Source organism: Chaetodon auriga, chromosome 15, assembly GCF_051107435.1.
Source record: "Chaetodon auriga isolate fChaAug3 chromosome 15, fChaAug3.hap1, whole genome shotgun sequence".
Lineage (NCBI taxonomy): Eukaryota > Metazoa > Chordata > Actinopteri > Chaetodontiformes > Chaetodontidae > Chaetodon > Chaetodon auriga.
In genome coordinates, this window is record NC_135088.1 from 7,987,270 (window position 1) to 8,003,306 (window position 16,037).

Consider the following 16,037-nt stretch of genomic DNA (forward strand, 5'->3'; position numbering starts at 1 on the left):
GGAGGAAGCATACCTGACTCACAGAAAGGGGTGCCCAGTGGAATTGAGCCATGCTAAGCTTAACGTCGGGATGAGCAGCTGTCAGATGACCTGAACCCTCTCACACCCCCTCTCTTCCCCTTCACTCTAATGTTGCTGTAGGCTTCTACAAATCCTGATCTATTGTTATTTATCCCTTCTTCTAGCTCGTACACCTCTCACAGCCCCCTGTTACATTTATACTCTCGTCTCTGTCAGGAGTGAAATGCTGATAAGCCTGTTTTAACGCCGATTGCAGTCCCTTAAAGAAATGTCTCGCGCTAATGAAGCCTGAAGAGAATTGAAGAATTTTTACATTCTTTGATCGTAGTGCAGCATCTTTCTTTCTCTTCCCTCTCTCTCCGTCTCTTTGTCACACTTTGCACTTGGCAACTATCAGTACTACACTACAGTGAAGGATCATCTTGTGCTCTGGGGATGCCATGGATTACACTTTTATGGTTTACCAAAAAAAGGAAGGAAGGTTTTCTGTGTTTGTTTCAGACCAAAGAGGAGCCTGTTACAGTGATATACAGTATATTCAAGCCAAGCCAAAACCATCAAATCTTTTCAGGTTTACTCAATAAAACATTAACACTCTCTATCCATAGACCTTCAGTTCAGATATCAAGAAGCTCCACAAAATAGGCCCTACTGTATATGAATCTTTTCTCTGTGGTACAAGTTTCCATGGTGATGCTCCTGATGTAAGACCTTCGTACAAAACTGGAATGACAGGATGACTCAATTTAATCAAATCCACAGGGTTGAATGGTCACGAGTTGTTCACAGCAGATAGCAGCCATACAACAACTCAAAGAGACGAGCATCACGCTACTATAGCGTTATTTAATCCTTGAAATAAACATAGTTCTTATTGTACATTTGCTGTTGTGTGAAATTATTGCATTTGCAACGGTGTCAAATTTGTGAAATTAATAACTCGGGGACTAATCTAGTCTTATTTTGAGATTGGCCACCATGCATTTTTTGGAAGGGTTCCCCTCAGCCAGAGGATTGTAACAGTTTAATAGTTTCTCAACCTGTGGAGGAGCATGTAATCCTGTAGCCTCACAAATCCAGCCTAAATCTCACAAGTTCAGTTTTTGCTCCAAGACTTTAGTCTGGAAAAAAACATCCACTGTGAACTGAATGAGTCGGACAGCTGGAGGCTGCATCGGTCAGTGAACTGTCAGGAGATTATTTCCTAAAACTTGAGGACAACTAGTCAAACTCTGCACTGTGGTCAACATTATCATTATTCTGCTTTGCGTCAGAGTCACAGGCTTGCTTTGCTGAATCTCATAATAACGTCAGGCATTTGAACACATTGTATACCCCAATATGATACGATAATGCTCATTTCCATAACAATTCATTGGAGCTACTGTTATGTATATCAAGATTACCTTAGTCTTTGGCTGACACAAGACAATTTATACTGTTTTCTGTGGTTAAAAAAAAAAGGAAATGTCACTTTCTTTCAGTCTGACTCTACTGACAGGCAACAAGATGTTTCTTGACCCGTTTCCTAGATGCACTCTCCCTTTCTCTCTGCACACATACTGCAGCTGATTTACAGCTATTGGAGCAGGGAGCATGTGCTGAGATCACTCTGGTTTACTGAAAGTTGATGAGGCATAGCGATAACCATGTGTCAATACACTGTGAGCCTCTTTTGTTTAATATGTTTTGTTTGCTTCCCACAACTGCATCAATCTTCGTGGAATGGGCTGATTGAAATCACATCAAATCAGAAACAAAACATCATTGATTTCCTTTGTTGGGCTTAATTATTGTGGCTCTCATTGGTATTCTAGGCGTTTTTTTTTTTTTTTTTTTGCAGACATGCACATTCCCCATACGCACTGATCAGCCCACAGCCACACATTTGGCATATCAGCATGGATTTTTGTTGATATTTTCACTGTTTTGCTTTATTTTTTACGTCCTTTTTTACATGCAGAACATTGTTAACATTCTTAGCACACCAGTTAGCATGTTTCATGACTCTCTAAGTACAAGCGTCGGCTTAATTATTGATACCCTCATATTACAACATGCAATATTCTCCTTATAATGAATTTCCTCTTACATATTCTATATCTTTCCTCTTATCCTCAAGGTGGATGCCAGTAGTGTGCTGAAGAAGAGGATGAACTCTGCCCCGCTGTTTGACCGCCCTGCAAAAACATTTCCCAACCCACCTGTTAATGCCCAAGCCTTCCTGCAGCAGGGTTCAGCCGTACCGGCCAACAACGTTCTGACTGGCACCAGCATCATCGACAAATACTCCCGCATCCTCTTCCCCCTTTCGTTTGGCGCCTTCAACCTGGTCTACTGGATCGTCTATCTCACCAAGGATACGATGGAGATGTCCAGGTGAACATTGCGTGGATGTTGCAAATAATTCTAGCACCTCCTTGCTGAATATAATTTGTTTGGTTGAACCTTGCACAACAAGTTCTGAACTCGTCTGTATATTAAATAGGTTGGCCTTAAACCACAATTCCGATAGGAAATGCGAATAAGTTTAAGACAGCCAGTAAGTAAGTAATAAGTTATGAGCCAGACTTTTTCCCCCTTTAAACTCCTAAATCTTGTGAACAAAATGTTGCAGTTACAACAGTAAAAAATTCATCAAAACGGGACGCGGCACGGCCTATTTTTCACTATGAATGTTTACAGAAAGAGATTTTTATGGGTTGCGTGAATGAATAATAGTAATAATGAATAAATGAAAGTTTCCAAAATGTGCTGACATAGTTTTCTTTGTCAGCTCACAGAGTTGGTGCGGGTGTTGACGAGCTGCCTGAGCTGCTGTTGGAGCTGGCTATTTGTTTCTTGTTATTTGACGTTCACAGAGGCGCGCAGCAGTTGATGCATATATGATATTGCAGTGTGTACTTTCGGGTGAAAAAGGCCACCTTGCATAGATTAGATTGCATGTTGAGTCTATAATGAATGTGTAGATCTTAAGGTATCAGTGCAAAGAACTGCCCTCTCACAGCTTGTATGGTTCAGTTGTTCTTCGTTTTGTTTATCAGCTCTTCGTTTGTGTGTTCATGTGAGTGTGTGTGTGGATGAATCTGTCTCCAGTATATGTTTCCAGTATATGCTTTGTTTTTTTTTTTCAAATGTGTTTACCAGCCGGAGAGCCCATATATTATTCAGCAGCCACACAAAGCTCCTACACTTTCAGCTCTAATTATTTACCATATGCCTTTCCACAATGTGTCAGCAGAGTGGGCACAGGCTTGATACAGTAGTTGAGCTATAATTGCAATACAAGACCACCGGGCAACACTGGCAGGCTCTGTATTTGTCATTCAATGTTTTGCAATGTGTCTAGCACTGCGCGGTGCCAACGGGCTGCAGTGCTCATAGCCTGTAGGTGTCTGTGCTTTACAGACACAGTGAACTGCAGCCTAAATGACGGCAATAAAATGCAAACTAACTTCTAGTGTGCATCTGAGTGCCGTTAGGGAAAAAAAAAACATTTCATTTACCAGACGTAGATTACGCAAGTAGACAATGACGCTTGCTGTCTGTAAGGCTGCACAGAGGTGCAGCGGTGCTTTGGGCTGAGTGGAGAGGTGTTCAGTGCATGTACGAATGAATCTTTATCAACAAATTTTTAAGGGAACTGGCTAGACTGAATCACTGTTGTCACTGACCCAATCTGTAGCTTTTGGTGGTGGGGCTTCCCTCGCTAGAAACGAATGAGAGTACAGTTGTCACAGCAGGTTACGTCCTCATTGAAAGCTTATTAAAAAGACCTAGAAAGCCACAGAATTAATCTGATAGCTCGGTCAGAAATAATTGGCTGCTCAGTTATTAACCATATGTACTGCACAGTGCTGTTATAGGTTAGTTTTGTACTGAACTGAACATGACAGCCTGGACTAGCAGCAGACCGAACACACGGCAGAAAGGAAACCAGTCAGAATCAGCTCTGAATGTCGGGCCGCGTGAAGAGTGATGCGTTCACTTGCTGTTGTACATACCGAAGTGCCTTTGAAAGATGATGCGTTCACTTACTGTCAGGACTCACGCGACTACAAATTTCACACACTCTCACGTCCATTTTCTCACTCGGTGGAAATTCATAACTGGCAACGTCGCGGCCTGAGAAGAGGACACTGACAGAGCACGGACAAGACAGAGCGGCACAGCACGACAGCAGCAGCGTGCAGCAGCGAGTTATTCAGACCATAAGGCAGAAAGTGAGAAATATTCCCAAATCTGCTATACCCCGTAGTAATTTATTCACATACATGCAGCTCTTCTGGCAGCAGCGGTGTCTCTCCCTCTCCTCTCACACCATTCACCCAGGCAGGAGTGAGCCTGAGTTTCTATGGTTACTGAGACGCTCTGTGTCTCTGCTGCGCCTGAAACTTTCTCATGATTCCCAATAACAGGCTTTTAAGTTATTGTAATGCAAAAGCATGAATGTAATTGTGCCTCAACACTTAAATCCAGTAATATACCATGATTTTGCATTTTTGATTTGCATAATACAGGGTTGCCTACATGCTCTCATGCTGCCTGAATAAATCTCATCTGAAATAACTGAACCCTCAAAGCCCCTTTCTCATGAAAGTATGTCATTGCATATGTTAATAAGCTTTCTGCACACCCAGGACAAAGTCTGAGCACCACAGTTCGTCTGGCTTTAGTCGACAGAGGCGCACACCTATACTGCTCCAACATGAAAAAAACACTGAGTTTTGCCTCACTTTGCTCTTCGATGTCATATCTTTGACAAATTGAAATGTTCACAAAAACTTTTAATGCGATTAAGACAGAATAGGCTCACCAATAATGTGACTCTATCACCAACCCCGGAGGTGGGTTCTACAAATCTGAAAATTAAATCATCAAATCACCATCAAGCATTGAAATTTATCAGACATTCCATTTTTAATACCTTAATGTAGCTGGTAAGGTGTCACAAGGTGAACTGTCTTTGTAGTTTTATCAGTCAGTATATTGAAAGCACGTCTGATATAAGCCACGTTCACACATGCAGTCTATCCTTGAAATATTCAGCAACATTTTCTGCATTGGGTCATGTATGAATGGGAGCAGAGTTTCACATTCAGGGAAACTTTAACACCAATGTCCCAACTCAAGACTTTGTAACATTTCAGGGAAAATGCTGGTACAGCTGTGTTGTGAATGAAAGCAGTAACATTGCAGGGACAAGCACGTCGAGGGTTACACCCGTTGGATGAAAGACGCTTTCACATTGAGCATGGAGGCTATTTGTATCCACAACCTGTTTTCCTTGCTAATGGTTTCATGTAGCAAGCAATACAAATTCTTTTGTTCGTAAACACCACCGCATACAAATACGTCTGGCCTCGCCCCATCTACGTCTTTTGTTGAGTTTTAGTGCATTTGGCGTCCATAAGTGTTGCATTACCTCCATCTGCTGGAGTGTCCCTTGCCACATCTGTTCTGGCATTGCCATGGCATGTATGAAAAGGTGCAAGATGGAAATTTTCCTGAACTTAGTCGCGTGCGTAAATAGTGAAAATCACTAGCTGTGCCTGGAAGGTTATCCCAGCAATTTACTGAAAACTTTGTGTGAAAGAGGCTATAATCAGTAGACGGCCGATAAAAATGGAAGAAAAGTACTCTCTGTGCCTCTTTTCAATTTCTAGGCTGGCGTCTTACTTCTTAAAAATCTAGTTTGTTTTCAAAATCACCTCGCTGGATCCACTGTCTTTGAACAATGTGCTTTTTGCTTTCATTTACTTTTCACACAGTGTTAGTTTGTAGATTTAGCTACTTACCACCCCTCCAGATTCTACTGAGAGTCACATTTTCTATACCCGTTTCCCACCTGTCCTCCAGACTCTAAATCTTGGCAACAGAACTACTGCATAAATTCACTAAAATGCAGGAAAACCGTCTCTGAAATGAACAGTTTTCTGGGGGAAGATCCCCAGACACTCTGGTTAGGACTGCTCTCCTCTGATTTAAGCTATGACGTCTGAAAGGTTCGCAAATATGCTCATCAACCATACTTATTCGTCTTTGACCATATTACTGACTTGGATTTTCATCTATAAATGCTTTCAATTTTCCACTGACTTTCCCGATACCAAATCTCACTCCAAACTAAATCAGAAAGTTGGCTCTCTGTTGTACTGTATGCACTGAAGTGTCTGAGCAGTGATACCTTGAGCTGAACTGAGCGAAGTGATTCAAATCAGCAAAGAAATTTGTGATTTCCACCTCTAGCTGAATGCAAACATCAGCCTCTGCAAAACGAAAATGTTAGCGGGTAATATTGACTGTGGTCACTATCTTACTTCAGCATGTTGACAAGATAGGATTTGCTAATCTGCACAAAACACACTGGATAGCTGAGGTTTATGTTTTTGCTGCTATTTTGTCATAAACCAATTTACTGGCAATCCATCAAATATTTGTTGAGATAACTCAGTCTGGACCAAAGTGGTTGACCAAGTGGCAGGAATTTCAGTTTTTAGCTAGCAAATCATTTGACATCGCAAAGATCACCAACAGATTTCCCATGCCGTATTTCATTAATGCTCACATTACATATCTCAACAATTTCTGAATCGGGTTTATAAGATTTTTTGACAGTGGATTTAATAAAGCGGGATCAAATCCCAACCTCAACTGGCCATATTCATATTAACTGTGCTGCTGCTGAACATTTTTGTATGTAATATCTGCAATCTGGTGCACATTTTTAATCAAAACACCTCACAATACAAAGCGTGCCTCTTGAAGCAGCAGACAAATAAACTAGCCATTGTGGTTGTCAAGGTGAATTGTGAAGGCTCAGAGGCATATTAATGTCATTTTCACAAGTCTTTCAAATATAGCTTCCCAATAAACTGAGACATATATATATATGACTCACAGCTGTTATTGATAGTAGATATGAACAACAGCAATCTTGGCATTGTTATTGCCAAAACAATATGTCGGCCAGCAGATGGAATCACGCTGCAGTGTTTTGATGACATCAAGGGACGCATGTGGCTCTCGTACATCACCTCTACGGATCCTGTGGGGTTTGACACTTTGACAGAATGCTGAGGGTTATGATGGTAGAAGGAGAAAACTCTATTTATGATGCATGTGTGCATGCAAGTTTCTGTGTTTGATAGGTTCCAACCATATGCTCTAAACACATGCATATGCCTGGTTGTGCATTTATGTGCACGCTATTGATGCGCCTCATGACTCCAGGGCTTTTCAACTGTGTGGGTTCAGCTCCTTTCATTCCCTGCCTTGCTCTTCCTCTAAAAAGGGAAAAGCCCTGCAGCCTGAGCTGAGACAAGTCAAATGACATGACAGCGTTGGCAGGCATCGGGATAGCTCTGTGTGACTAACCCTCTTAGTGACACTCTCTTAACTGTTTCTATTAATTGATAGGGACTGTAACTGAGGAAGCCGAGACTGACAAACTTCTTGTAGGAAAGCAGCAGAGTGTAGGCCTTCGGGGCCTGGGGTTTAATGGGAATTAGAAAAAAGGAAATAACATGCAACATAGTTTACATGTGTGTTACCGTATAAGTGTATATGTCTGCACATGCATTCAACCGTGTGTGACTGAACAAATGCATTAAGTAGTCTGAGTGATGAAAAGAGGAGGTGATACAACACACAATGCCCGAGGGCTGATAACTGAAAATCCCAGTGGTGTTAGAACCTGTAGCCGGCCAGCCAGTGCAATCAACCAGTACAACCACAGGTCGTCATCGTGAAGGACTGCAGTCACAGCTTTCTCACTGTACTGTCACCAAACTGCAGATGGTGCGGAAGAATTTACAGTTTTCATTTTAGCTCAAATGGCCGTGTACCAATAAACCTAAGAGTCCATAACAGCAAAGTACATGTCCTGGTTGGATAATGATGATTTATATATTAAATACAGAGCAGATAAAACTAGATTTTACTTGACTTCAGACTCTCTTGCCAATCACAACATTAAGTGTAATACTGACAATATTACACTGAAACTAGCTAACGCTCTTCCAGTCACATATAAAGTGACAGAAAGAAAAACAACCGTATAGGTCCCATATTTACATGTATTGATAGGCGGTGACCTCTAGTGGCAGTAGAAATTATGACCGGAGCAAAGGAGGAAGTCATGTGACGCAGTATAAGGAGCAAGAAAGTCACGAGTTAGAGGAAGGATGGGTCAAACAAACACGAGACTTTCAGCCAGTATTGATCTATTTTAAGTTACATAATGTAATATACTTATTTTAAGTAATGACCTTTCCCTAAACCGAACCAAGTAATTTAAAACTAAACTGCGACCGTTTCACGACTTCAACAATATGAGGACAAAAGGTCTGGTATGATGAAGGCTTGTCGCTGGTACCCTTCAACAGTGATGAGTGCCGTTTTGGGACTCATTGATAAACAACCTATGAAGTTATTTAGGTATGAGGATGAGGACGTCCCTGATCAGCACAACCACTGAATGATCTGTGTGGATAAGACAGCGGTGATCTGTGCGGGTGAAGGAGTTGCATGAGCAAAAACAGCTTCAGGTGCATTACCAAAGCACTCTGGACTTGACTATTGGCTTGGCCTGATTTGTATGTAGCCTGGTAAAACCAAGACGTATTGAAGTCAGATTTGAGGTCTGGCCAGTGGAGATGCACATGACTAGGTGTGAATAAGAGTTAAGATTACAGTAACGCATACGTGATTGAGCTGATTTATGAGTCTGAACTGAGCCATTGTGGACACCAGCTCCGGTGATAATGAAAGCAGTCTCGCTCGGTGATGTGAACCACAGCTGAATCAAAAGCCACAGCACAACGCTTCGCACTTCCACAATTAACACTTCACATTTGCTTTTATTTATTTATTTATTTTTTATAGAGCACTACCCACACTAGTGACCCCTTGATTCTGAGTTAGATCCACCTTAATCCAAATACACATTCATTGAATGAAAGCAGGCAGCTCTTTTCACTCCACATAAATAAATATCCAGCTCCAGTGGGCCTAACTGAAAACAGATAGCAGCGCATGCGACAGACCCCTTTCTCTCTTTGTAGCTTTGCTTTTATAATAGAATGTCCTCACGCAAAGATGAGCTGGACCTGAAGAAAACTCTGTTTGTGTGAGCTTGTGTGCAGGTGGATTTGCGTGTGTGTCTACTTCTGTGAGGGTACAGGCTTACAAGTGTATAAATGTGCCATGGCAGCAGTGCCTACCGACTGGAGGCTATTTTAATGAATAGCGCCATTCAGGGTGAGACATGAAGGAAACAAATTTGCTGAAAACACTTCCTTCCATGAAGGGCCGCAGCTGGTTGGCTGACTGGTTGCTGGCTGGCTGGCTGGCAGGCTGACTGGTGTATGTGTGTCAGAGTGGGTACAGCAGGTGATAAGCCCTGCTCCTCTTTATTGCCCATCAGAGTGCCAAGCTTGAAAAACAACTTCCCTATTGTTGCTCATAAATCAAAACCGCTAAATGCTGTTTCCAACTCAATTCCTATTTTCGACTGCCGGGCCGTAGCCATAACTTTGGTGTAATGATCATTCAATTACAGGCCACTCAGACAGGGAGCGAAGAAGACCGATCTGAACAGCAATCCCCTATCTATCATATTTCTCTCCGCGGCCTCGTGGGAATTGCTACACCTGCCTTTGTCACCGGGTTTGCGTTCGTCTGCATGAATGCATTCCTCACACATCTACCTGTGTTTACATTGACGTCTGTGTGCACAGTGAAGCGTAGAAACGTGAACATTTACAAATCCTCACAGAGAGATCAATTGCTATCAGTATCGGCCATTTACCCTGACTTTCTCCTCACATATACATGCTCTTTCTCTCTCTCTCCTACTATCCCTCACACTCAATTGCTTTCTCTATTTCTCACTTTATCTCAGTGTCACTCTCTCAGGCACACTCTCTCCCTCTCTCTGTCTCTATACTCCCCCTCCCTCATCTCTCTCTCTCTCCTGTGGTGAACTGCCTGTTCTCTGCTTCCTCTTTGATAAGACAGGACAGCCCAACAAGCTAAGCAGAGTGGTGTCCCTCTACCCCCTCCACTCAGCATTAATCATCGCTATTTCAGAGCAAAGACAAATCCTGTCTCTGCAGGACTGTGCAAACATCTTGTCCGTCTTCATTACAGACTGTATAGATGCATTTTGGCCATCTGTTTATTTGAGCAAACACAGTTAATGTAGCACGGCCTCGTCTAAAGAGAAATGGTCCAATCACCAAAAGGCCACAAGTTCAGTCTTGGTAAGCGCCAATATGAGCCTGTCAGCAGTTGCATGACCTGTCGTTGTGCCCCCAGAGCAAGACCCAGGCCATTTTAAGTCACGCTGGATCCAATTATGAGTTGTCACATGCAAGTGAGGCATTTTCTTAATGAAGGTACTAAACTTTTAATATTGTGTGTCAACAGGAAACGATTGGCAGGTGCATACTGGACACGGCATTATGGAAATTTATAAATTAAATATTACACAGTGGATAACTGGTTCCTAATTGGCTGGCAAATGTCCCATAATGTTCCACTTGCTGGTTTTTAAAATCATTACATATGATGAAAGAAAGTAATTATATCAACAATTTTTCTCTGTCATACAGATTGGAGATCTGGTCTTATATAAGCACGGTGTCATGGCATTCGCTATCTCTAATTACTGCATCAAGTATTTTTGTATGTATCTATTAATGTGTGTATTACTTTAATATGTGTGTAGCAGCACACCGAAGCTCCACTGATTTCATATGAGCCGACACGGAGACACATACTTTATATTAAAGGCATTTTAAATGGTTTATATACATCCTGCAATCTAATTTGTACCAGTGTAATTCTTATAGTGTTACAGTATTACAATGGTGGCACACATGACCACATTAATAAATATACAGTATTCAATATATGGCTAGCTGATGTTGACACCATAACACAGTCTAAAACACACACACACACACACACACACACACACATATATATAGATAGATAGATGTGCATGTGTTAAATGCTTCATTTGAATTTAACAGTAGTAGTAGTAGTGTAAGTACCGTGCAGTCATTTTTGACTGGAACATTAAGTTTTACCTAAACTGAAATGATGCACACACAAACATACAGTACATCTGGATACTGCTCGCATTTTCAAAATTGTTTAAATTTCCAAATCAATTGAATTTAACAGGATTTTGGTCTCGTCTTTGGCCTTTAAAGCACATGGACCGATTCTACGCCTCCTCACCTATCTGCCAACCAAAAACACACAGAAAGCTGCCATTTTTTTTTTTTTTTTTTTTTTTTTTTTTGCCAGCAGCCATGTAAGTTCTCTGGCTGAAAATGGCTCTCAGTGCTGTCAAAAGTGTCTCCTGCTTTAACACATCAGGCGGAGGAGGTGGAGGTGTGAACTACCTGGCAGAGGTTCCCAGACGAGTTTCACAAGGTCTTTGTGAACAACTATGGCAGCGAGGGACTGAATAAATTCAAATTTTTAAATTCAGCCTGGAATGGATGCCAACCTTCACAGCAAGACTGAACCGGAGCACGCTGTTACATCACACAAATGTGCGTTTGGGCTTGTGTGCAGGCAGATGTGGACGGATGTGAAATGGAGTAGGTGTGCGTGTAGGTGTCTGTATGCATATATATGTATGTTTGAATGTGATAAAATAGCATATTCATAATTTGAAGAGAAAACCTTGATTTACTCTAGGCAGCATACCAGGCTGCCCCTCTCCCTCCTTGTCTCTCCTCAACACACACACACACACACACACACACACACACACACACACAGTGTACACAACTGGCATTTTTTCCCACTAATTGTGTCTTTGTTTCTCTTCTTTCTCTCTTACAGGGATACTGTCTAAGCCAAGAGTTCGTCTTCCTGGAAATCACACACACTTTCATACACCTGCACAGAGACACACACATACACTCACACACACACACACACACACACAGATATATATACACAATAAATAGATGACAGACGTTTGCCAAGCACTCTTTTATGCCGCCTCAGTGCATTGTATTTCTTTTTAAGTACTCCCTTAGAAAGTGAGCGTGTTGAGAGCAGATGAACCAGCTTCTATTGCCAACTTGACCCAGGAGCTCGCAGCCTGTGGGCCCCGGGCTCTGGAACCATTTCAAACAGGTATTAAATCTCTCTCTGTCTACTTCATTTCTTTATTTCTCCTCCCCGATGTTAAAAAAGAAAAGGTACACATCAGGACACTTTCTCGGTGTCTGTCCTGCCCAAGTGGGTGGGTCAAGATGCAACAGCCAAGCTAGCTAGGCTGCAGAGGCAGAGCCACCACTTTGTTGTCTGTATTTACTTCTGTATGCATGCATTTCCACACATGAGAGCGATCATGCATGTGTGTTTGAAATGAGATATTCCTCACCCTGATCGTCAGAACACACAGGAAATGAGTGTAGCCGTTGTCCTGACTGGATCCGGCGTGACTGACTGACTGACTGACTGACTCGCAGGAACTCTTTCACTCGCACAACACTCATTTGCAACAACATTTTTTGGTTCATTGGCTTAATTTCCCTCCGCTGATGGAGTACAGAGGATGTGAAGCAAAATCTTCAAAGGGTTTTTATGGTGTGTTCCACAGATACATTGGCCTGGTTGAATATTCTCTGTAACATGCACATGCAGCTGGAGAAACGTATGCACATGAATATTGAAAAAAACGTAAACACGCATACATGCCGCTCACACCATGTTGTTCACGGTGTTATCACAGGATTATACGTCCTAGATTTCCTATAGAGAGGAAAAAACTAAAACATCAGTGCATGATTTAATGACTATCATAAAATAACTTGTTATAGCCCAAAGCTGTGATCCATCTGGTGCCGCTTTTAGGAAAAATCACACACGCAGAGGACACTGCAAAAATGTTGGGAAAACAAAGTTGACGTTTGCCAGATATTTAATGAAAGCCAGAGGAATAAGTGTGAGCTGCAGAATTCATGATATGAAACACACTTCAGTGCATTGAATGTAAACAGAATGAATGCAAAGTGTGCGAGTCTCATGTCAGACATTCATTTAAAAAAGAAAGAAAACATGCATCCCGCTACTGCGCATATGCTCGTTAGCATCTCATACAGTACGGTCTTTATGTATCCTGGCAACAATCCATATTTCCCCAGAGAAGATATAGGTCTTTATACGCTAACATTGTTATCATTTTCTTTTTTATTGTTTCTATTTATTGTAGTCATTTTAAGTGAAGCGTTCCTGCACTGGGTGCCAATTATTTCTTGAGATGACACCTCTGGCTTCTGGTTTTCATTAAGAAAGCAGCAAAAAATAGAAACCTAAACCTATCATCATCAATTACATGAAATGCCAAAACATATTCATTAATAATCCACTTGTGTGGATTTGCATATGATTATACTCTGTTTCCAGTTAAGTAGAGAGGGTAACACGTTAAAGCCATGTGGTGTCTATATATAAGCTGATGCGTGTTTGCTTCCTCATGACATCCATCATCCATGAGGATGTTCTCATTAAAGGTGTCTCTTATTAACAAAGGCGCCTTCTGAAATGAGAAAACCTGCACACTGCGCCAAAAGATTACAGTTAGTATCCATGAGGACGCTCTCATTTAAGGTGTCTCTTATTAACACAGGCACCTTTTGAAATGAGAAAACCTGCACACTCTGCGAAAAGATTATAGCAGTCTTGAAAACTGTACACTTCCTCTGGCTGTGGCTTCATTTTTTCCTCACACAAACATTCTGTTAAAAGAACTACAAGTGGTGTAAATTGCCCCGTATTCTGATTCAGGCTTGCACATACTGAGGGCCCTATCTATAGAGGTTATTGAAGAAGCAACATGATTTCTTGGTTCTTTAATATTATGTTATGACTTCTTTTTTTTTTTTTTTTTATTGCGTTTGTTAAGGAAGCTCCTCATTTGTTGTAATTATGTGTATTTCTTATGAGCACTTAAACGTGTGAACAGACCAGCATGGTAGAGCTCAGTTCAATGACACTGACATAATAAATAAATAAACAATGCATGATTAAAACTTTGCATCATGAACATAGTTTTTCAAGAATTAAAATATGCAATGCAATAAAACATGCAATATAGACTATGGTCGGACCCCCACAGCCGGGATCCACTGCTTAAAACCAGATTCTGAAGTTGCAAAGCTTTCATGAACTTGCAAACCCTACCGCCAGACAAGAACATCGATATCGGACAGCTCTGCAAAACCTCGGATTACATCCAGTGCCAAGGATTTTAAATTGATGCTTTCTACAATATCTGCACATGGCAACTATGGTGTGATGGTGAGGGTTAGGCTTAACTCCAGTCTGGTGTAAAAAAAAAAAAATATCTGATGAGCAAGGTTTGGACTCAAGAGTGTACTTTAAATTGGTCAGTTGACATTCAAATGATGTGCAACCGAGGCCACTGTCTTCAATTATGGAGAGCAAACCGTTTGTTGATTTTAAGGCCTGTTGTTGCATGTTTCTCTCACTTGTACACCAGAGGACTAAAAGAACAGTGGTGTCAGACTGTATGAACTGTCTTTGTACCCTCTCTGTTTCTCTACTTCATTCACCGCCCTCCCCTCTGTCTTTGAGGCAGAGGCTGATGAGATGGGGCATTTCAGCCCTTATTGCCCTGTGTGTCAGGCTCTATTGTGGGAAAACCCGACTGCCAGTGAACTCAGACTGCTACAGAACTGCTGGCTGGACCCCAGTGGAGCCTCAGAACACCAACAACCTCGCACCTCCAGCGGCGACCGAGTGCATTTCTGCAGAATCAAACATCCGCTAAAAAACAGTCAGACAGGAATAAGCTGTAGTGAGAGGGTGTGTGTGCGCGCGTGAATGTGTGTGTGATTTTTTTATATGACTGAGCTCGTTTGCGTTTATCAGCGACCCAATTGATCTGCCCTCTGACCCCAGCCTAGCTGCTCAGCTCCATCACGCCACCATGAGAACTGCACTTGCATGACCTCCGACCCTTTATGTGCTTGTTAGGGTTGTTGAATGTAGAAGGTTGTGAACTCCATAGAATATAGAATTCTATTGCTATGGTGAAGGCGGCCATTAACTGCCCTTTAGTCATTTTGTTTCATTTCACAGGCATGGGCTTTATTGATTGTTTCATTTAGCCAGTGTTAATCCTTTTTTTTTTTCTTTTTTTTTTTTTTTTTTCCATTTCTGCACTGTCATTTGCCTAGGAGTTGTGGGAACAATTTAGAAGACAATGAATGCTCTACATTGTTATTTTATGTGTATATTTTGTGAATATGATTGAGTATTTCTGTAGATTGCTATTTGTATTCCAACTGTATGACCCTGCTTGATGATCAGCTGCACTGCATTAACCATTTGTACTGGTTTGAATGACAGACCGCAACTTTTGTATTTTAGCAGTTTACTTCTTCCACATTGGCTCCTTGTACACATTGCTCTCCATTAGTTTTTATTGTCATGAGGGTGGCCTGTTTTTATTGCAACAGAAAACAATATTTGCATAGCAGGTCCTTTGTCCCCTGTTAATAAATGAACCCCTACTCACTTTTCCCAAAGGATTGTATATTACTATGTTCAATAAAGCCAGATTATGTATATATATATATATAAAAATATATATTTCTTTTTCTCTCTTCCACTTTGTATATAACTACCACTGTGCAGTTGTTTAAAGTAGCATTCGAGGGCGCTGCTGATTGTGGGATTTTGCAAATACAATCTCTGTTGTAAGGTGCAATCTCTGTACCCCCCTCTCAGCACAGCCTTTTCTTGTTTTCTGTGACATTCATTTTATGACATGTAAGGAACTTTTTTCATCCAAACAGGTGCCTAAATTTACACATGCAGAGAATCACAGTGTTTTAATTTAAGCAGTTTCATTTGTTACTTTTAACAAACAGCATGAAGGACACAATTCTCGTTTCACACATGAATGCGGCTGTACACTAAATGTGTCTCCTCTGCCACTCCCAGTGATTATTGTA

General features: G+C 41.4%; 1 protein-coding gene across 2 annotated transcripts in view; it reads left to right on the plus strand.

Moving 5' to 3' along the window:
- Positions 1-15,673, plus strand: part of gabra6b (gamma-aminobutyric acid type A receptor subunit alpha6b) — a 30,585-nt gene extending 14,912 nt beyond the window's left edge. For both annotated transcript variants that reach the window (XM_076750463.1, XM_076750464.1), the window contains 2 exons: positions 2,144-2,400; positions 11,887-15,673. In XM_076750463.1, coding sequence (XP_076606578.1) covers positions 2,144-2,400; positions 11,887-11,899 — 270 coding nt within the window. In that variant the 3' untranslated portion in view covers positions 11,900-15,673. The remainder of the gene's footprint in view (positions 1-2,143; positions 2,401-11,886) is intronic.
- The last annotated feature ends 364 nt before the right edge of the window (positions 15,674-16,037 follow it).